The 23,312-nt window shown below is 37.4% G+C and overlaps 1 protein-coding gene across 8 annotated transcripts in view; it reads left to right on the forward strand.

Moving 5' to 3' along the window:
- LOC126285457 (putative fatty acyl-CoA reductase CG5065) overlaps nt 1-23,312 on the forward strand; it is a 375,357-nt gene that overhangs the window by 347,039 nt on the left and 5,006 nt on the right. For all 8 annotated transcript variants that reach the window (XM_049984862.1, XM_049984865.1, XM_049984866.1 and 5 more), the window contains 3 exons: nt 11,520-11,712; nt 12,912-13,151; nt 15,397-15,648. In XM_049984862.1, coding sequence (XP_049840819.1) covers nt 11,520-11,712; nt 12,912-13,151; nt 15,397-15,648 — 685 coding nt within the window. The remainder of the gene's footprint in view (nt 1-11,519; nt 11,713-12,911; nt 13,152-15,396; nt 15,649-23,312) is intronic.

The raw sequence follows: 23,312 nt of genomic DNA on the forward strand, positions 1-23,312 counted from the left end.
TTGAATAGCTGAAGCACACTTGTTTTTGTTGAACTCCAACACACAAAAAGCTCGCTCCACACCTGAAGTCAACGTGTTTGCAACTAGCGCTGACTATCGGCAAATTACGAATCTTCGCTGTCTTGGTATACATGGGGAAAAAAAAGAAAAAAAGAAACTTTCAGGGTTTCTCTTCAAAATGTCATATGTTTGATATCTGTACAATGTTTGGTTCTTGTGCAATGAATAATTGAAAGTGTTCCTGGACTTTATGTACACCCTGAATTTACAAATCTAACATATAATGTACAGTTATGAACCTAATTTTATGTAGTATAAGGTTTAGAGCCAAAAATACGGGGTTAAAAAATTGTATCTGAATGTAGTTACATGAGTAGGACAAAAAAATGTGTTCACTAATGTTAACACTGTTTATGTTTACATATCCTGTAAACTGACACATTATTTTGATAAAAGAATTGTTCAGATGATTTATAGAACATGTAACTAACTAACTAGCTAACTAACTCTGATTGATGAATTATCTTGGCACCCCTAGTATGGAAATTGTTGGCATAAATATCAGAAAAAAGAGATATATGTAGATGAACCTCGGGTGTTAGACAACATCTCTCTTGAGGAGGTTATGGGCATGCTCAAAGCCCTTATGGACAAGGTCAAAGATTTAAGAAACAGAAAAACACCAGGAATATATGGGATTAACACAGAGTGCGGGAAATATGGTGGAAGCCCCTTACATGTCAGCCTCATGCATTTGCTGAATATGTGCTGGAGACAAGGAAGAATACCAGGGAACAGGCTAAAAGTGAAATAATGCCTATTTATGAGTAAGGCGATGAGAGCAAACGTGAAAAGTATAGAGGCAGTAGTTTGTCGAACAGTGCCTGTAAAATATAGTCCAGAATAATCAACAATAGGCTCAGGGGCATACCAGACAATATCATTAGCGAGGAACAGGTGGGATTTAGATGGGACTGCTCTACAGCAAATGTCATTTTCATAGTGAAACATATGATTGAGAAAAGAAGGAAATTCAGTTTGGAAACTTGCATCACCTTCAATGATTTTGAAAAGGCATTTACAGCCTGGTTAGACTGATGCCATGGGAAATTGTGATTAGAAAAGGATTATCTGATAATCTAATAAAACTGATCAGAAGTTCACGATGTGTGGACATAAAATAACAGGACTGATGCTGTCACAGGGTAAGTATGCATGCACCAAAGATGAACAACTAATAGCTGTGAAGATATCTAAAGACAAATCAGTGTGGCCATAGCCTTCATTTGTTTCAGAGATGTTATTTCGTGTTGCCAGAAAAATGACGAGTATAATAACAGAGCAAAAAATTATCACAGAGATTCACATGAAACTTGGAAAAAAAACTGCTACTGAAATCTATCTGTTACTAAAAGAAATGTATTGTGTAGACTTTTTATCATGTATGCAAGTGTTTGAGTAGTTCAAGCATTTTCAAGATGGCCAAAAAGATGTTAGAGATGACTCACACCCTGGAAACTCTTCAACATCAAAAACCGGTGGGAATATCAAAAAAGCAGGCAATATGATTTGATCCGACGATTGGTTGAGTTTTCAATTGCTGAAACTATAGGAATTGATAAAGACTTGATAAAGACCCCATGAGATAAATTTTGCATAACCAATTTAACATGAGAAAAGTATGTGCAAAACTGGGGGTAAAAATTCTCACAATTGAGGAAGAAGAAGCTTGTGAAGATGTTTGTGCTCACACTTTTAATACCATTGAAAATTATACTGATTTCTTGGAAAGAGTGATAACATGGTGACGATTCTTGATTTTTCACATCTGATCGAGCCACTAAATGCCAATCCATGCACTGGAAGGGTTACCTCATTGTCTGTTAAGAGGTTTCTAGCAAAGTACAGCGTTGTAGTGTTACACCGTGCACCTCATTCCCCTGACCTAGAACCATGTGAACTATATGGCACTGACTAGCAGATCAGCCAATTATTTCATAATCCCAGATGTAGTGGAATTCCATCCAGATATGGCTGGTACAAATTCTGGCAGTGGCAAGGTGTTTCATTATGAGTATTAAGCTGAGAACACTGGGAGAAGGAGGGCATAAATTTCTTGAACACCAAATCATCTTTCAGTGTCTCGTGTTAAACACCCAAGCTCCCTGATATTTTTCATGGACTGAGGACTGTTGGCAGTGATAGAAGTGATTCATCCTTTGGTTGGGGACGCTGGTCTTGGTGTCCCTCTTCATGTTCCAGTGATTATAATTTGATTTATTGCTACATTTTTGAAATTTTCAAATGTGGTGCTCAGAATCGGTGAAAAATATGGCATGGACTAAATCATTTTCCTCCATCGAAATGAATTGCATTAAGAACTTCTAATTGTCACAGAATTGAATCAAAGAAAGAATGAATGTGTTTTGGTAGATTCTCTGCCACACTGCTTTGGTATGGTTTGGGATGCAAAAAATCACTGGTAAGCAAGTTGACAGGTGTACACACCCCATGAAAAAAAAATATATATATGCATATTATGGAGACAGTCATCTTCAAATGTGGTACATGTTTGTAGGAAGTAATGTGCAATCAAATTGAGGCTTTTGTAATACGATGAAATGAGTAAAGGAAAAATGTAATTCTGCTTGTGTCTGTGTATGTGTGGATGGATATGTGTGTGTGCGAGTGTATACCTATCCTTTTTTCCCCCTAGGGTAAGTCTTTCCACTCCCGGGATTGGAATGACTCCTTACCCTCTCCCTTAAAACCCACATCCTTTCATCTTTCCCTCTCCTTCCCTCTTTCCTGACGAAGCAACCGCCGGTTGTGAAAGCTCGAATTTTGTGTGTATGTTAGTGTTTGTTTGTGTGTCTATCGACCTGCCAGCGCTATTGTTTGGTAAGTCACATCAAATTGCCCTGCTGCACAAAATACGCGTAGTTTGTGACTTCTGGAATCATTGATGGCATCATTTAAGTAGTATTATGCTTTAAATAAATACTATGATGAATGGTCAATGTTCCTCTATAATGACTGCACACATACAAACGAACAGTGACCTGTGAATTAGAGTCTGTCATGAGGTGTGTGTGTTTTGTTGATGTTCATTTGTCCAAGAATCATTTTAGTACATTCTTTGTACATGTGATATAGAACAGTGGTAAACCTAGTTAATTCACAATACAGTAGTCATTTTGACTACATTGTTGACAGAATCAAAATGCATAATAATGAAGGTTGGTTTATTACATTGCTTCTTCATGTGATAATAGCAGTTGTTAAATGAGATCACATCATAAGCACAACATAAACTATATTATGAATTGATCATTATTAAAATTTGGTAAATGAGATTTATTTATTATGATGCTCCATATATTCAGACAAAGAATAGAAGCAGTGGTCAAGCAAAAACTGTTTTAACTTTATTTTAAATGCATTTAATGTTGGTATGCATTTTAGGTAAGAAGGCAAATGGTTATATAACATAGCTCCAGTATGATACACTCCTCTGTTGCCTAAGTTTGTATTTACTGTGGTCATGTGTGGATTCATCTTTTGACTAGTTTCATATGTGTGTGTATCATAGTTGTGTCCAAGATATTTTCCTTTTTTAAGATGCTCCCTTTTGTGAAAATTAGTATATTGTATATATACAAGCAAGGCAGTGGCAGTATTTTGAGAGTTTTAAAAACAGGTCTACAGGAATCCTTGCATTTAGCTTTTTTTATCACCCTCATAATCTTTTTCTGAATTTTCAATGCTTTTGTAGAATTTGTGGAATTCTCATAAAAAATTATTCTGTACATAAGTAGCAACTGCATACTACAGTGGTACATTGTCAGCACTGATGAGCAGCTTGTATTCTAGGTGAGGATACTAACAGCATATGCTGGTGAACTCAGTCTCTTATTTAAATTATTTAGGTGCATCTCCCACTTCAGGTCTTCATCAATATGAATGCCTAGAAATTTTGTTTGACTGGCCTTCGACACATTTTTTCTTTCGATACTTAAAACAGGATTTGCAGGATGGAGGTTTTGTGTGGTGTGGAAGTTAAAAAAATGGTTCAAATGGCTGAGCACTATGGGACTTAACATCTGAGGTCATATGTCCCCTAGAACTTAGAACTACTTAAGCCTAACCAACCTAAGGACATCACACACATCCATGCCCAAGGCAGGATTTGAACTTGCGACCGTAGCAGTCGCGCGATTCCGGACTTAAGTGCCTACAATCACTCGGCCACAGTGTCTGGCGTGGAAGTAAACTGCCTCAGTTTTTTCATAATTTATGATGAGCTATTGGTCCTGAACCAGTGCATTAAGGAATGCATAACTGATATTGCAGCCTTCTGCAGATTTTCCTCATTCTGTGATTTTAAAATATTAGTGTCATCTGCAAAGAGTACAGTGCTTCCATCATGTATTTTACTAGCCAAGTCATTTATATACAGCAGAAATAGGACAGATCACAGAACTGACCCTTGTTGGACTCCATACTTGAGTTTCTCCTCATGACTGTAAAAAACTAGAAATTTTTTGTGTTTTATTTCTGTAATCTGCCGACGATAACGGAGGTACGACTGAAGCCACCTTTCAGACAGGCCTCTAATTCCATAATTAAATTTATGCTAGAGAATGTCATGATCAGTAACATCGAAGGCCTTACCTAGATCCAGAAATATCTCAGATACATGTTGCTTATCATCTACTGCTTTTAATACTTAATTTAAGAAAACAAAATTTGCTGTGTGAGTTGACTTTCCAGCTCTGAACCCATGTTGGGAGTCACTTATCAGCCACTCTTTATTTAAGAAAACTGTTAATCTTCTAAGGAATATTGTTTCCATAATTTTGCTGAAGCCTGACAATACTGAAACGGCCTATAATTAACAATATCACTTTTTGCACCGTTCTAATGCAAAGGTGTTACTTTTGCAGTTTTTAGATTATTTGGAAACACACCACACTCAAAAGATGAATTTACTATGTCTGTTAGTGGTTTCACAATAAATGTTGTGTTGACTTTGATAATAGCATCTGGTATCTCATCAACACCCACTGAATTTTTATTAAGTAGTTCTTTTAGGGCTCTTGACTGTTCCTCAGGTGTTGCTGGATACATGAATAGTGTGTTTGGATGAATTTTTGATCTGAGTGACTGGCTGGTTGTTTGTCAAGGTGTGTATTTATTAACTGCTTTGCTGAATTAGAGCAATAATGATTGAAGGCACTAGCCACATGTTTGGGGTCAGTTAGTTTATTTTTGTTCATAATCATCTCAACATTACTGTGATTAACTGGCCTGGTGCCCATTTCTTTTCTTACAGTTTGCAAGGTTGTTTTAGTTTTATTCTTGGAATTACACAATATTTTGTTATTTTCTAGTTTTTTTGCTTTTGAAATAACTCATGTTAGTATTCTTTTGCAGCTTTTGAAATATGTAATGAAGTCAGTATTAATATTTTGCTTGGAGTACTTGTACAGTCACCTTTTACTTTGACATGATGTCCGTATCCCTTTTTTACTCCACTTGTTTGTTTTTGAGTTGAATGAAATGTAGTTATTTTTTTGGGAAAAGTCATTTAAAAAATGTTTGACTGTAGCCATAAATCCATATCCAACTGAAGCCACTGATTGGTGATTAAATCCCATTGAAACACCAAATTGTAAGGGTGTTGGTTGCTAAGTCTCACCTGCTATTTCGAATAATTTCAGACATTTTCTGTGACATTAAGTGTACCAGTCGAGGTGTGTTAAGATGCCTGAATTTTTCATCAACCAGGAATGTATACAGTCGTCATTGTGAATGGTTGTTTTTCACTGTGCTCATACAAAGATGTAGTAAAGTGGGCAGCGTTTGGTCACTGAAAATGTTTGAAAAACATCGTGATTGATGTTCACGATAATTTAAATGAGTGCACTCGAGGCACGGCCCAAAAACTGGCCCCAGAACTTCACGGGACTCCCTCTGACTAGAGCTGCACCCTCCTCACACTGTGGATTAAACCCCTCATAGAGCCATCGATGCACTCAGTGCCTCGAATTTTCTGAAAAAGAGGCAAAATTGTGGCTCATTAGACCAAAATACATGCCTCCAATGAGCTGTTCCCCAGTTTTCTGTGTTGTCAGACCCACTGAAGACACGCTGCCGTGAGCAGGGGCCTCTTTACGAGGCACACAGTTACAAATGTTTGTTTCATTCAGTTCCCCTCCCAGTTCACGTGGAAAGTGCTTGAGGTGAAAGTGCAGCTGCTGCTGTCAGACCTGAGTGTCATCAGTAAGGTGTGCCGCTCATCTCTGATCCCTCTGTTATGATATTTTTGCAACCACTGTTCTTACACAATGTTATATTGTTGTGAATGGTACAGCATTAGTCGTACAAGTGTGTATCCTGTGTTGATATGTCAAGAAATCGGGCAACTTAAATTGTGATGTGGTTGTGGGCACATCGAAACAAGACAGCTCTTCCCTGTTATTGTGTCACATCTCCGTGTCAACCCGCCTTACTGCACTTGATCCGTAGAACTGACTGGCACATCCACATTTGAGTGACTGCCTCGCTGGTGGTGGGGGGTCACGTGACCGCCTGGTACCAGTTCTACACCGAGTACAGAGCTCTGACGTGAACCAGTGTGCTCTTTCAAAGGGGAGGTGAGTATTCTGTCCAGAGAGCTTGAATTGTTCCTTTGAGCAGTCTTCGTCCTGCATTCTGCACTCCTGACATGAGAGACATTCCGTGTTTCATTCAAGCTGAAGGGGATAGTGTTTCTACTAGCCTGTTAATTTTCCATACTATCCAATAATTAAGTCGTCATTCCCATTCCAGTCTCTAACAGTGTGTGGGAAAAATGAACATTTAAATCTTTCTGTACGAGCCCTGATTTCTCGTATTTTGTTATGGTGATCACTTCTTCTAAGTAGGCAGGTGACAATAAAATTTTTTCACAGTAAGAGGAGAAAGTTGGTGACACATCTGGCTGCAACGAGATACACGTCTGTCTTAATGATTGGCATCCCAACTGGTTTATCACACTGCCCTTCTTTGAACTTTTTCAATATTTTCCATCAGTTCTATCTGGTGGGGATCCCATTAGTGCAACAATACTCCATCAGAGGATGAACAAATAAGGTGTAGGCAGTCTCTTTAACAGATCTGTTGCATCTTCTAAGTGTTCTAACAATAAAATATAGTTTTTGGTTTGCCTTCCCCACAACATTAACTGTGTAATCATTTCAACTTAAGTTGTTCCTAGTTGCAATTCATAGGTTTTAAGTCGGACTGACAGCCTTTAGATTTGTGTGATTTATTCTGTAATCAGAATTTAACAGATTTCTTTTTGCATTCACGTGGATGACCTCACAATTTTCCTAATTGAGAGACAATTATACTTCACCTAGTCACCTGAAACCAGAGAGAACCTCATATGATCCAAAGCGACACACATTGTTAGTGCAAACGTGAGCCACCACCAGCAGCTGGCTGCACCCTGTGGTCTACATGGCATCTGGAAGCACTTGCTCCACGTGCAGAGTGAAGCCTCTCGGTGTGCACACAAAAGTGCACACTGGATTTCTTCCCCTCCTTGGCAGCCATATCTCGTAAGTGATGTTACTATGTACCTGACACGGGAGCTCCCAACTACCAGTAAACCCACCTGCTGTGGATGCACAGATCTTGCATGCTGAGAGGCTTCCTCTAGAGCAGGGCAAATGATTGCATCTGCGACACAACTTCATTCCAGTTACTGTATTTCAAAAATTAACCAACAGTACCAAAATGAAAAGACAGTATTCTATACAGATGTGATGTGCCATACCTAACACATTGAAAATATCCAGCACATATAACCACAAAGCATTGCTAATGAATACACGGTTATTGCAGTTCTGTAGTTTGGAGAAAGAAAAGAGAAACTTTTTCGAACTTAATTTTCTAGTTTCCTATAACCACAGGGAAGACGTTTGTTTAGTTTTTTAGCCAGTTGCATTAACTTCAAAATGCAATACAGTAACACATACTACAAGATATTCTGTTATTTAAAGTAATCAGTTACCTCTGTTTACTTTTTGTGTTTGACATGTACATATGCATTTGATGACACATTAATTTTAATGTTTCATTATCATCATTTGTATTAAAAAGTTTTCTGAAAATAAGAAATTTTTGTAAAATTTTCATTGCACTGAGATCTTTATTAAGTGATGGCACAACAAACTGTTGTTCTTGCTCATTTTCTTGTATGTCAGTCACATGTTTGCTGTGGATGACGGCTACAATTTCTTCTTCACTTGCTGGGATGAACACGGTGAGATTGTTGTTTTTGTAAATTGGTCATCACAGGCCGTTTTCTGTACACCAGTTTTAGAGTTTTATAACTCTGTAGTCCTTGTGTTATTGAACATAAGTGACATTTGGGGATAAAAACACAAGCTTTATGCATTGCACATTGTCAGCTATTGGGTATGTGGGGCAGTTATCAACAAGGAGAACAATTTTTCATTTCTTTGGTTTCAGCTGCCAGTCTGAGCTACGTAGCCACTTTTCAGAAATGTCAGATGTCAATCCAAGGTTTTGCATTGTTTCAAAAACTGTAGGTAAGGAGTGACTATTTTTAAAACCTCTACGTTTTCTTGGATTTCCAGTCACCGGAAGCTCTTCTTTACAAGATACTGTGATATTTGCTGCAACCATAACTGTGATTCTCCTGTTAGGTATTTTCACACGAAAACATTGTTCACCTTTAAATTTCAGTGTCTTATCTGGGGTTCATGTTGTAAAACAAACTAAGTTCCATGCAATGAATATATAATCTGGCTTGTAACCGGCTACTTCTTAGATAGCCACTTGTCTGTTGTGTTGTCAGGGTCCTAGATGAAGAACAATTGAAGATTGGAATTGCCCATAGGTGCACAGATTCATTGATTTTTGTGTGCAGTATAGGTCCATTGATTGGCATATTATTTGACCTTTGCCACTAACAGTGTAAGTAAAGCTTCTTCAGTATAATTGTACTTCGATGATCTCACCCACTTAACTTTTAAAGAATTGTGTTCAAAAAGGTACTGTATTTTCTCTCTGTCCTTCAAAATTGTAGGCATTGTTGTATGTGAGACTCAATTCATTCGTGATGCTGACATTTGTTCCCTCCATTTTCTAATCATGATATTATCTGTGACTTTTCTTCAATATTAAATGCTTTACTCTTTTTTTTGCAACATCTGTCATTAACTGTTTAATACACATACTGATATGAAACCAACAATGTACAGAAAACAAGAGTTTGAAAATAAGTGTTACATAGTTAAATTCAAAATTAACAGCCTCAGTTGCGGAGTTACCTAGATTTACCTAGGTTTCAATTGGGATAACCCAACCTTCTTCAGAATTACACTAACTAACGTTTGTCCATAATGGACATTGTCAAACTAAAAATACAAATACACCAAGTGTCGTCATATTTTAAAAACGTAACTGAAGCTGCCTCAGCCCCACTTCCCGACCGCGATGCGGCAGCCACGAGTGTTGTACTGGAACTCTAGTTCCAGTTCCAGTACTCTAGTACTCCAGTACTCTAGTTCCAGTACAACACTCGTGGCTGCCGCATCGCGGTTGGGAAGTGGGGCTGAGGCAGCTTCAGTTAAGTTTTTGAAATATGATGACACTTGGTGTATTTTTAGTTTGACAATGTCCATTATGGACAAACGTTAGTTAGTGTAATTCTGAAGAAGGTTGGGTTATCCCAATTGAAACCTAGGTAAATCTAGGTAACTCTGCAACTGAGGCTGTTAATTTTGAATTTAATATTTATACAGTTGCTGACAGGGCCGCGAAATGCTGAAAGTATTGATGTTACATAGTTGTTGGTAGTCCCCAAATATGTATGAAACAAAAATAAACATTGGATGTTAAAGCTGATATATTTCTGCAAAATAGCAATAAATATGTTTTATATGGTATGATATCATTTATGTGATGTTGTACTAACCGATTTAGATGGAAACAATTTAGATGAACCGTTAGCTTTCGCTGTTACAGCTACTACATCATTAAAAGTGGTGTTGCTATAAACAGTATCGACTCTATATCACATATTGTGCTCAGAATACTAAGATCTGTTTCAAAATTTCAACTGATGTAAATGATATTCAAAATTCATGGTTTTCTGATTGTACAACTTTCAGACACAGTTGTCTGTCCTTGGGGAAATTATGATTATATGCCCTGCTAGAATAAAAATTTGTGAGCTAACTCAATTTTTTAATGTGTCTATTTGCCTCACTTCTGCGTCTCTCTGTGAAAAATAATCAGAAATAATTCTCATACTTACCAATGCGCATAGATTAGCACTAATTATAACTTATTTTTCGTATACTTCTCAAAGCTACATCTAAGGAACACAAAGTGTGAATCAATGAGCGAGTGAGTGAAAAGAAATTGCTGTCTGAAACTCAGGCTTAATGTTTGTTTCAGTGGAGGTCATAACAATTGATGGATAACAATAATTGCAGAGTTTTGCAGTATTGTTATGGTAACTTTTATAGAAAAGTACTTTCAACTTTCAGTTGTTTTGTCCTCACAGCATTAAATAGAAGGGAACTTCATTTGCTTGTGAGTAGAATGATACGAGAAACTGAAATGACACTGAAATACCACATTAATAAGGAAGAAATTTTTGGATAAAATTGGGCGATTGTTTATGAAACAAACATATTTTAAAGAGTGGAGAGCATCAACCTCTCCACATTGTGGAAATAGAGGAGTGTACGTCATACATCTATATTAATATCTAATATTTGGAGAACTGAACACACTTCTTATTATACTAGTTTATTTAAACATTATTTCTAATTAATCATGAATTCAGGATAGTAAAAAGGAAAAAAAAGTCTAAAGTGGACTGTGGTCCCAAATGAACTCAATTTCGGAGGACACGAAGGAGTTTCAAGGAGGGAACTCACCCCAAAATGAAGTTATGACAATGTTACACAATGATATGTACATAAAATGTACTATAATGTAAGGGAAGTTATTTATAAGCCCATAACAGTTTATTTTAATGACGTTTACTACCACTCACTATTTGACACAAGTTCCTACAATATTGTTTTATCCAATTTGCTCATTTCATTTGGTTAATATAGTTGTTGGTAAGCAAACCTGCAAAATTTTTTAATGTATTAAAGTGTTCTTTTTCCTATGAAGTGAACAAAAATCAGATTTGGTAACAAATGACGAACAGCATTTTTTGAAATGTTTGTAATTAAATTGAACTGGTATTTAAATAGTGGTAGTTCTACAGCCCAAATTTGTAGCTAAATAGGTAGTTTATAACAAAATGTATGTCTTTTATGCACAATTAACACATGTGTCACAAACACAGTGTTTCAATGGAATGAATTTTTTGATTATAATTCCTACAGTCAAATTTTGCAGTAAAAAAAATGTTCACTATAAGTACCAAAAATGCCAATCAGGAGTATAAATAATAATGATCTACATTGTCCTAACAGTTACAGCAGCTTGGCGTGAACCTTTCCCTGGATGGGTTGACAATGTCTGTGGCATCACAGGAATCATGATGGAGATAGGACGCGGCACCATTCGCAGCATCATATGTGACCAGACACTTATCATGGACCTGATACCTGTCGACTTCGTTGTCAACACGTTGATCGCTGTTGCTTGGCACACAGCGACATACAGGTACTCCGAGAAATGTTAACTTATGAGTACCATAGTAAGAATCACAAATTGTGAATAAAACTTTTGCAAAATAAACAGAAAAATTTCAGATCATAAATAAGTTACTTAACAGGTCCAGAAGTTATGAATAACACAGCAAAATGTTTGAGGAAGTAGGTAAAAGGTGTTACTATAACTTTATTTATCACTGTTTAGTAGAGCTGAGTGAAGAAGTCATTATCTGTTTAGTTTTCAGTATCTAAAGAAGAGAGAATAGTAGCATATACATGCATTTATACATGGACATCGTTGCAGGATCACCTTGCCAACATAAACAAAGATCCGCAGTATGAGGTTTGGAAAGAAAGACAAATAATGGATGATACTGAAATAATGTTCAGACAAATCATGAGAAATAAAAATAGCACAGGGGATCATTTGTGGGAAGGTTTGGTGGAATACTGGTGTAGCAGATGCAAGGAAAACAACATTCGAACAAAATACAATAAAGCAACCAGGAGGAAAAATGTACTACACACAGGGAAACAGTTATTTCCTGTACTGAATTTAGTAATGAAACTGCTGACAAAAATGTAGTCCTCAACACAGCTGTTAACATATGTTATTCCATGATGGATATGTATCAAGCAGGCAGATGAATTTGCTCTCTGAGAATGAAAATTGCTGAATAGTAATTTCTATTTTTAAAAAAAATCATTGATCTATGGATTAATATTGAGAAAAATAAATTGGCAGAGTAATACTGAGTGTAACATGTTCTACATCCTAGCGATACTCTTGTGCTGTGGATCCGTAATATTTAATCAAGAATAAGTGAAAGAGAAAAAGACAAATGTTTTTTTCTTTATAATTACCTGCTGTTTGGCGACAAATTTCACATTTATTTACAAGCTTTCCTTATATTATTTAATTTAAAAATGTTGTTTTCTTCTGTTCTGTAGTACCAATAAATCACTGAATTACATTTGGATTTAACAGAACTCCAGTAAAGGTGGAATCAGATTTTTAATTAGGAGACATATGCTTTTAAAAATAGTGTAAGAGTTGAAACTGAGTCGAAACAAGTTACCATTGTTACATTAATATAAATTGGTATACGGAAAGCTATGTAAGATGCAGCTGCAGCTCATATAGTTTTGCAACGTCAAAATGCTAAACCTTAAGAAAGCTATTGTTCTGACAGTTCACCATGTTAACAGACCCAACACAGTCAGAGTCTACAACTGCACATCAGGAATGAGGAACCCTGTCCAGTGGGCTGAGTTTGGAAGGCTGACACAGAAACACGCCTGCACATCACCTACAAGACACGTTATGTGGTACCCTGGATTTACCTTCAGAACAAACAGGCTGATGCACAAGATATGTGAGGCACTTTTCCATATTGTGCCTGCCTTTGTTGTCGACATGGTTCTGCGACTACAAGGAGCCAAACCAATGTAAGAATATGCCATAAAAACTGCTTTATTTTTCATATTTGTACCTGATTTCATTCTGTTGCTTTTTATATGTATGGAGTGATCAAAAAGTTTCCATTTGAGGCCATTGCTGCAGTGTATATACAATGTAGCATACAACATAGCATTGACATGTAGGTGAGGGATTAGTGTGGTAGTCATGTTTTTCCAATGTGTATGCAGTAAATGCGGAAACAGGAACTGTGGCGATGTTATTACCAAATGCATCCAAACGAGACCAGCGTGCTGTTATTCTCTTCCTGGCTGCTGAAGGACAAACAACAGTAGACATCGATCAGAGAATGAAGGGTGTGCATGGGCAGCACATCTGTCAAAAACCAGGAAAACTGCAACAAGGGGCGCTGGTACTTCGTGATAACACATGCCACCATAGCACAAATGTTGTGACACGGAATTTACGACAACTGAAATGGGAGATACTTGAGCACCCATCATATAGTCCCTACCTCTCCCCATGTGATTATCACACCTTTGGTCTCTTAAAAAAAGGCCTGTGCAGAAGGCAGTTGTGGGCATATTCACACAGCAGGACAAGAAGTTTTACCAAACACATATCTCCAACCTGGTCCATCTCTGGGATGATTAACAAACATAGTATAAATTTATTAAAAATAAATTTATGAATAAACCTCTGTTTGGCGCTACAGGAGATTATAAAGGTAGCAGACTGAAACTTTGAGTCAGTTTATGACCTATTGTAAAATGAGCCATTTGTACGAAAAGTATTTGCAAAAGTAAATTTGATTTACACCCTGGTCTGACACAAAGTTTTAAGAGGTAACTAAAGTTTCTATCCATATTTAATGTACTAAGAAGTGCACCAAAAATAATAGAGCTCCTTGAACAAATTAACCACGTTTAGCAAATTTTAATCGTGTATGCCACCACAGTATGCCCTACTGCTTCTTGCAGTATTTTATATGGAATTAATTGTGGCTCATCTATTAAAGAACTATATGTACTCTATTCAGTGTTTCACTATGTTATGTGATCAGTTTTCTCACACATCTTTGACTGATTTCATCGTCAAATATTTGGCTGTTGCTGCTGCAGTTCATTCAACAGATAACACTCTGTAATGCAGATGTCTGCTTTTCCCCATCAGTTTTCCTTGTAAGACTTTTCTTTATGAAAATGTTATGTTGAATTACGTGTCTTAATTAATTTAATTTGTCTTCTATATATCAACTTAAAGGCTGTCCTTTTCTCTTTAAATCTTTCTAAAATATGTTCTTTGAATTGTCATACAGTCCAGGATGTTTTTGTGATTATTCACATCCACATCTCTGTTGCTTTTAATTTTTTTCCTTTTCTTGCTTTTCCATGGTCCGCCCTTCACAATTGTAGCTGAAAATTCTGCAAATAAATGTCTTCAATTTCTTTCTTGTTTTTGGTTGTTAATGAATCAATTGTTAGTTAATACACTTTTTGTGAATGTCGTATGTAATAGGCTGAGGATTACAAATGATATCAAAGTAACTAGTGAGAAAAGACTAAAAATATTTAATGCAGTGAGCACTGTTTTACAAATGAAATGATACAGTTTCAGAGACTTTGCTGGTCTCATGCAGATATGGTTTTGTGTACACAGACTGAAACAGCAAGTGAAAATTTGTGTCAAGGCCAGGAATTGAACTCAAGTCTCCAGCATACTAGGTAGGTGCATTGGCCACTGAGCCATGTTGGCACAATGGTTGGTTCAACTGCACTGCACGGATTACCGTTGTATGCCTCCCTCTTCGACACATATTTCACTGCTGTCCCACTCTACTTTAAATTCTCCCTTACACAACAACAGAATTGCCGAGGCTCTCCATGTTCTGGAATAGCACCTCAGCATCAAATGTATTTGGGGTATCCAGCCTCAACCCCAGGTGCAGGTACTTATACAAATGAAGAGACTTTACTGGTCTCATACAGTGGAATTTAAAGCAGACTGGGATGACAGTGAAAATCTGGTTTGAGAAGGGAAGCATGCCAGGGTAATCCATGAAGTGTGTCCACCACTGAGGTGGCTCAGTGACTAATGCACCTACCTAACAAGCAGGAGACCCAAGTTCGATTCCTGACCTTGGTACAAATTTTCACTCACCGCTTCAGTCCGTCTGCATAGAATATAATTTTATTAGCTCTTTAGTTAGTTATTTTTGTGGATAATTTGATAAAATTAATTTAGATATAATGATTTGATTCTTGTATTTTCCAGTATGATGAAGATTTCGAAGCGATTTCAAATGGCTGCTAAGACTGGTGAATTTTTTGCCCTGCACGAGTGGAAATTTCATAGTGATAATTTGATGGCATTAATGGAAGACGCCCAGGACAAAGCATTATTTGATGTGGACATTTCTGAGCTAGATTGGGACCAATATGTCAAACAATATATGCTAGGAATAAGGAAATTTATCCTGAAAGATTCTGCAGACACTATACCTGGAGCACGGCGAAAACTTCAGAAGTATGTGCAGCTGCCTTTCTATAAGTATTAGCACTATGATTCATTAAATGATGATCAGTCAAACACAGATCCTTTTCTTCCTTTCCTTTCTTTATTCATTTATGTCGGTATTCTTACATTTGTAGCAGCATAACATGAGAAAAATTGATGAAAAGAAAGAACAAAATGAAAGACTTGTTCAGAAAGTAGCTTGGAAATAAATAAGAAACGATGAAAACAGCATACTCAATATGAACTGTTATTACAACATTAAGAGAACTGTGAGAATATGTGAACTTTATGGTTATAAAAACATTACTGACCAGAAAGCTGGTCTGAAGACCAAGGTATTCTCCTGTGCATACTTTGTCAATGCACTTGTCGATCTTGATATCTCGTTTGCCAGTCGACTGGTAGGGGGTATGTAGTTGAATGTGGAATCCAAATCATGAAGCAGTTAAGCATTTATCAGACATGCACTGGAATGCCTCAGAGGAAATCAAATTATATGGAGGAAAAAGATAATGACATTGTATACTTATAATCTAACACTTACCTACTCAACAAATTACTCATAGTGTATAGAGGTGTGTGTAGTTTTTCCATGTATTTCATGTATGTGCTTATTATTATTTGATCACTACAGCAATTTCATACTCTATTTTCCTGGAAACCTGTCTTTGTCCCTGTTACCTTCAGGCTATTTTCTCCCCTTGGTATCTGCTTTTGTTTTAAATCAAGAAGAGAGCTGTTCTTTTGTCACACAAAAATTAGCTTTTCTGTCCAACTCACAACAGAGAATACACTCATTTTACGATAAATGTTCTTTTTTTGACTGGTTTGAAATTTTATGAAATTTTTGTAAATAACAGTGAAAGGTTTACATGCCTTAATGCTATTGCTATGCACTAGTTTGTAATGGAATAAATTCAAAGAGGCATTTGTAATTTCTACAGAGAACACTTGTGACACAATGTCTGGAAGGGCAGTGGACAAGAAGACACCATTGTGGAATGAGCAGGTGCAGGAAACAATAGAAGAAAAGAATGAATGTCATATGTGGAAAAGGAAGAAATTAATAAGAAATACCAGGAAAGTAAAAAGAAGGTGTTAGTAGAAGAAAAGAGGGAAAAATTTGGAGGAATTCAAATGAGAATTGGAAAAGTATTTTAATGTGGGGTAAAAGGATGCTGTATGGAAGTACGAGAAGTGAGAGGAAGGAAAGCACGTTCACAAAACTGCGAAAGGGGACATTGAAAAACTAATAATACGATCAGGGAAGGTAAGGAAAAGATGGAAAGAGTACTTTGACAAACTACTAAATGTAATTAACAGTAATGGAAAGGTAATATAAGTACAGTGAGGGGACCTGGTCATGGAAGAAGAGAAATATGTTACTGTGTTAGAAGTAGAACTAGCACGTAGAAAATGAAAACAGGAAAGGTGCTTGGGACAGGTGAAATAAGTGTGGAGGTGTAAAGGCAGCTGGACCTACTAGGATACAGAGATTATGCAGGTTGCTAAGATGCAGATGTACTCAAAAATGTGTTCCTGAAGAATGAGGAACGGGAATAATAATTCCATTTTTCAAGAAGAGAGACAGAAAAGTATGTTGTAACTATTGAAGCATCGAAGATCAGTTAGAAGATGAGTATTACGGATTTTGGCAAGGGAGATCAACAGTTAACTCAATATTTATTATGGGACAGTTGAAAGAGCATTTGAGAGCATGGAAAAGATCTGGTGGTGACATTTCCTGACTTAACGAAGGCATACAATAGTGTCCCCAGATAAAAGGAGGAGGAAATTGGAAAGCAAACACCTTGAAATTATTTAAGCAATGTATCATAACAGCTCAGCTGTATCCAGACCAAGTTGAAAGAACTGATTTGCTTAGGAATATTACAGGGTTGAGATAAGAAAGTATTGTGTCACCATTATTATTTATAAAGGTGATCAATCTGCTAGTGACATTGTGTTGTGGGCAAGTGACAGTAAGGAGGTGCAAGAACAACTAGACATTTTAAATGAAAAATCAAGAAATGTGGAATGAAACACAGTGTGGAGAAAAACAAGAGTATGGTGGCAACCATGGGAGACAGAGAAGGTAAGGGATAAATTAATATTTAAGAACAGGCTATTGAAATTGTGAATAACTTTAAATATCAAGGAAATGTAATAATGGAGACTGCAAGAACAGAGGCAGAACTTAGCAAAAGGGTACAACAGAGCAATACAATGTACCAGTGTGTGAAACAGAGCAGGGCTTAGTCTGGGGAAGGAAGTGCTGTAAAAGACATAGTTCACACCCATATTAACATATACACATCAGAGACCTGGCCAATAATAAAGAGGGAAGAGAGCAGAATTTAAGCCAGTAAAATTAAATTCTTAAGAAAAATGTTAGGGAAAATGAAGAGGGACAGACTGAGAAATGACAATGTTGGGAACAAAATTGGAGTACAAAAGCTGATCAACAGAATTGAGAAGAATAGGTTAAAATGGTTTGGACGTATAAAGAGAATGGAAAGTGGAAGAATATAAAAGTGAATGATGGAGGCCAAATATGAGAGCAAGAGGGAGACACACAGTAAGATGAATTGGCTCAATTAAGACCAGTATAAGAAGAAGAAATATGGACTGTAACAAAACAGTTATAGAAGGACAATTTTGGAAATGCCGGGGAAATTGGAGAAGTATCATAAATGCCCTAACCCAGCCTGATGCTGGATAGAGGGGAAAAGAAATGACAATGACTAGGTGAAATAGTGTATTCTATAGCAATGAAAATGCAGAGGACAATTGTAATAGATGATTTGCTGCTGTTTCTCAAACAATCATTTAGATGTAATTCTAAGCTATTTAGCCACATGTGAAGATTTATTATATGAGAATGTTATCAGTTTACTGCTGCCTTGACAGATATTTCACATTATGTCAAAGTATCAAATAAATATTGAGATGCACATAGTACAGGAATGTTAAAATGGGAAAATACAGAACTATTACATTTTAGCTATTAGCTTAAAGCACACCAGAAATCGTAAAAAATATGAAAACAGATTAGGCAATGAATTTATTTTTATTAACTATAAGCTGTATAATTCGAAAATGGCAAAAGACAGGTACTGTTGTGTGTTGTAGAAATTATAATGTGCAATTCCAAAGCTCGCCAACAATTTTCTTGATAGTGATGTTTTATAATTTGGGTAGCCTACATTTTTGGAATCAGAAAAATCATGGCTAGAAAAGTATAACAGTAAAATTTTGACAGGATTGCATTTTATGATTTGAACATTTTGGAATACATTAATTTGTAGGTAATATGAATAACAAAATATAAAAAAATGGATAGTTCAGGATAGAATAACAATATTGAAAGGATGTATTTGCTACACACAACATTGAGTAAGTGCTGAGTTGTAGGAAGGGATAATGAAAAAGAATGCTTACGATTATTTCAGCTTTCAGAAGTCTCACTTCAGCAGTAGGAAACTTACACAAGCACAACTCACACATAGTTCAACCCTGGCACCTGGAGACACTTGCCAAGTGTGAGTGAATTGTGCTTGTGCGTGAATATGTGTGTTTTTTCTGCTTCAGAAGAACAACTTTGTCCAAAAGCTGAAATATTTCTGGAATTCTTTTTCATTGTGCCTGTCTGCAACTCAGTGCCTCCTCTGTGTGGTGAGAAGGAATCGTTTCTTTCCATGTTGTTATGTTTGAAATATAAAATTTCAGAAAGTCTTACAAGGCACTAAGATTATAAATATTTCCTTAAAACACTTGCAAGTAAACTAAATATATATTGGTATAATAATATCAGTAACTATCCTGTGAATAATAAAGTTTAGTGACATATTGCATGATAAGAATTCAGAAATTATGTGTAATGCATTAAGTACATAGTGGAAAAAACGAAAGTAAACAAAATTATTTAGTAGGTGGTATTATAGCATGTGGAACAATTCCATCCAGATATGTCTTAACCTCTGAACATTTGTGCGAGGACCCAGACTTTGTGTCTTTTGTGCGCTTCACAATCAGTTACCTTAATTTTCGGCTCGCCACCCTCAGCTCATACCACAATAGAAATTCTCACTATGAACTGGTTCTGCCTCCTATGGGCAAAACAGAGGTTTTTCCACTGTGGGAATACACCAAATGAAGAGTGGTGGATGATTGGATGATTTTGCATATCTTGAGTTACCACAGTGGCAGCAATGAGGATAAAACTGGGGTAGTGAACCCTGCTGGATCCATACAGGTGACTGTCAACTTAGAGAAGTGACACTTTTTTCAGGTGCACCAATGGAGTACAGATAGCACAGATTTGATTCTGCCATCACCTGCATAGTACCAAAGCACAGATTCTCCAGGGTAACAGATGTTTCTGAATTACGTTCATGTTTACAATGAAGGGCATTTCTCCACCATCTTTGCAATTGAGATTTTCACTTCCTTCAACCATCACAACATTGTTTTTTTTCCCTGTCATTTGTTACCCTAGACAAGGAGCTCTTACTGTTTACTTTTGTCCAGAGCATGACAAACCCAGATTTGTTGTGAGGTTTTATCACACCACCTCTTCCTTCCTGTGGCAAACTTGGGAACAGCAGGACTGACACCACTATTAGAATTAACATAATAAGAAGAGAAAACCAAGAGGAGTGAGAGAATGAAGAGATATTGGGGAGAAAGGAGATGTATTGGACAAATCACTCATGATCCTAAAAGTCTGAAATGAACCAGTACAAAAAGGCAAAGGTTTACAGGAGTCCATGTTGTAACAGCAATAGCCATATTAATGTACATCTGAAGTGACAGTTGAAATTTTGTACTTGGACTAAGACTCAAAGTGGATTTTTCATGGACATTCAAAAGAATCACAATAAAATGAAAACACCATTAGGACAAGTGTGTGAAATGAGATGGGGAGTACTTTGAAGGAGATGTGTACTGAAAATCTGTAGCTGAATAAATATGTTATTTCGAAAAGTTGTTGTTTTTTGAATGGGTCTTGTGCAGGATGTTTCAATTCTTTTGGGGCAAACTGAAACAGTTGACAGTGGGTCCACAATCAGTTATGCTTATTAAATTATGGACATATACAGTGCATGCCATACAAGAACAATGTGGTTAATAGTAATTGTATAAAGTGACAACTCCCAGTCCCAGTGCGTGTATTGAAATGGAGCATGCAGTTCTGCTGCACTCTTGTAGAGATGTAGGGTGTCTGTTGTACACTGGAACAGGCAGTACTGACCATCAAACAGACGTACTGTACACAACAAGTCATACGATGGCCACATACACACCACTATCTCTGGTGTCAGTTGTACATTGTATGAGACAGCTTGTCATGTGTCAATGATGAGATGTGTTACTGTGTACAGTGCAAGGTCCATAGTCAAAGACAGAACACAACTCGTTACGACAGCAGGCAGATGTGCATTTAATGAATTGTGTGATGGGATGGAGTGTATCTGTATAGCAACATGAATGTATAGATAACACTTTCCCAACACCCCATCCTAATTGGAAGATGTTATGTGAATACCAGCTTTTGAGAGACAGTGTCATTCATCCACAGGCAGCTGGCCTAGACGTTGAGGAGACTTGTTTTTGACCGTGTGTCTGACCACCCAGCAACAAGTACCCATCACCTTGCCTGCAAAACATGCGCTTCGAAGGATGCAGTGTGTGGAGTGTACTGGTGGAAAAGGTACTACACCCCTTTCATAAAGAATGTGTGCAAGCACTTGGACCAACAAATTTTGAGCCCTGCGTTCACTTCTGTCAGTGGATTATCCGCTGCAGTGCTGTAGTGCCGAACTTGGTACAGTTTGTATTGTTTGTGGATAAGACCTCCATGTCTGGCATTAGGACAGCCCCGTGTCGCACACATTGATGGCCACAGGCAACAATTCTCTGTCAATGTATGGGCAGGCACTGTCCAAGATCACCTAATAGAATCTGATTTGTTGCCTCCCTGCTTGACTGGTGCATGTCACCTGATGGCCCTGCAGGATGTGCCGTTACAGTTCTTGGCGACTGTACCTCTTGCTGTCTGTGAAAAGATGTGTTTTCATCATGATGGTACACCAGCGTACTTTGATGCTAATGTCTGCAAGCATCTGAACAACACATATCCTCAAATTGTTGGATTGGAAGGGGATGGCCAGCACGATCACTGGATCTTACACATTTGGGTGTTTTTTCTCTGGGGTTACGTCAAGACGTTGCTGTATGAAACCCCACAGAAACTGATGAAGACGTGTTTGTTAGGGTCCGAGCTGCCTGTCCCCTGGTACAACAAGCAAAAGAGATCATTCAGACAGTGTAGCAGAACTTGATGCACCATTGCCAAGCATACATTGAGACTAGCGGTCATCAGTTTGAACAGTTATTAGGAGCTACGTAGCTGTTATGTGGTGTACATTGTGTATATCCATAACACAATAAAGCAACAAAAAAATCAATTATTGATGAAATTATTTAATTGGATAGCTAAAACAATCTACTCATCAAGCGGTGGCAGAACTCACACATAAAAGACTGTTGTGATTGGCAAGCTTTTGGAGCCAGTGGCTCCTTCTTCAAGCAGAAGGGTTGAAGAGGATGGCAGGAGGATGAAGTAAAAAGACTGGAGAGGTCTAGGAAAAGGGGTAGATTTTGGGAAAGTCACTCAGAACTGCTTAAAGATGGAAAACAGGGTAATAAGCAAACAGAGAGTACTACTAAAAAATTGTGCACGGGTTAATAAGAGTAAGTAAGCCAAGTGCACTGTATGTAACAGAAGTGGGAGGGGGCGGTGAAAGATAGACGGGAAAGACAATGAAAGATGTAGAAAACTAGAACAGAGTGAAGCAAAGAGCAGTTACAGTGAAGAAAAGCTGAGACTCAAGAAATAAATTAACATAAATTAAGGCCATGTGGGTGGCGAGAACCAAGAACATGTTGCAGAGTTCTCACCTGTGGAGTTCTGAGAAACTGGTACCTGGGGGAAGAATCCCAATGGTGCGTGTGCGTGAAACAGGTGCCAGGGTCATGAATGTCATGTTGTAGAGCATGTTCTGCAACAGGATATTGCGAGTTGCCAGTATATACCCTCTGCCCGTGCCCATTCGTCCTAATTGATAATTTGGTGATAGTCATGCCGATGTAGAATCTTGTCCGATGCATTCCCACAATCAGTCTTTCCTTCTTATCCCGTATGGTAAGTCTCCCCTGACCCATGGTTCTGGGTGACTTTCCCAAAATCTACTCCTTTTTCTAGACCTCTACAGTCCTTTTCCTTCACCCTTCAACCCTTCTGCCTGAAGAAGGAGCCACTGGCTTCGGAAATTGCCAATCACAACAGTCTTTTATGTGTGCGTTCTTCTGCCACTTGGTGAGTAGATTTTTTATCTATCCAATTAAATAATAATAACACAATAAATATGTATTTCTGACCACTGGTTCCCTATCTCAATATAATTGGATGTGGACCCATTATCACCTGTTTAAATTTGACTCGAAAGGCTCAAGTCACATTGTATACATTGCAGTATACGTCAGTTGGGTTAAGTCAGCCAGGCACTCTGCCTTGGTTCCTTTGAAATGGTGTTGTTACTATGAGGTGTGAGCCAGTGTGTAAGCATTCTTAACACTAAGTGCCTGTGAGACGTGGGGTTGAGCCAGAT

Source organism: Schistocerca gregaria, chromosome 8, assembly GCF_023897955.1.
Source record: "Schistocerca gregaria isolate iqSchGreg1 chromosome 8, iqSchGreg1.2, whole genome shotgun sequence".
In the NCBI taxonomy this organism is placed as follows: Eukaryota; Metazoa; Arthropoda; class Insecta; order Orthoptera; family Acrididae; genus Schistocerca; species Schistocerca gregaria.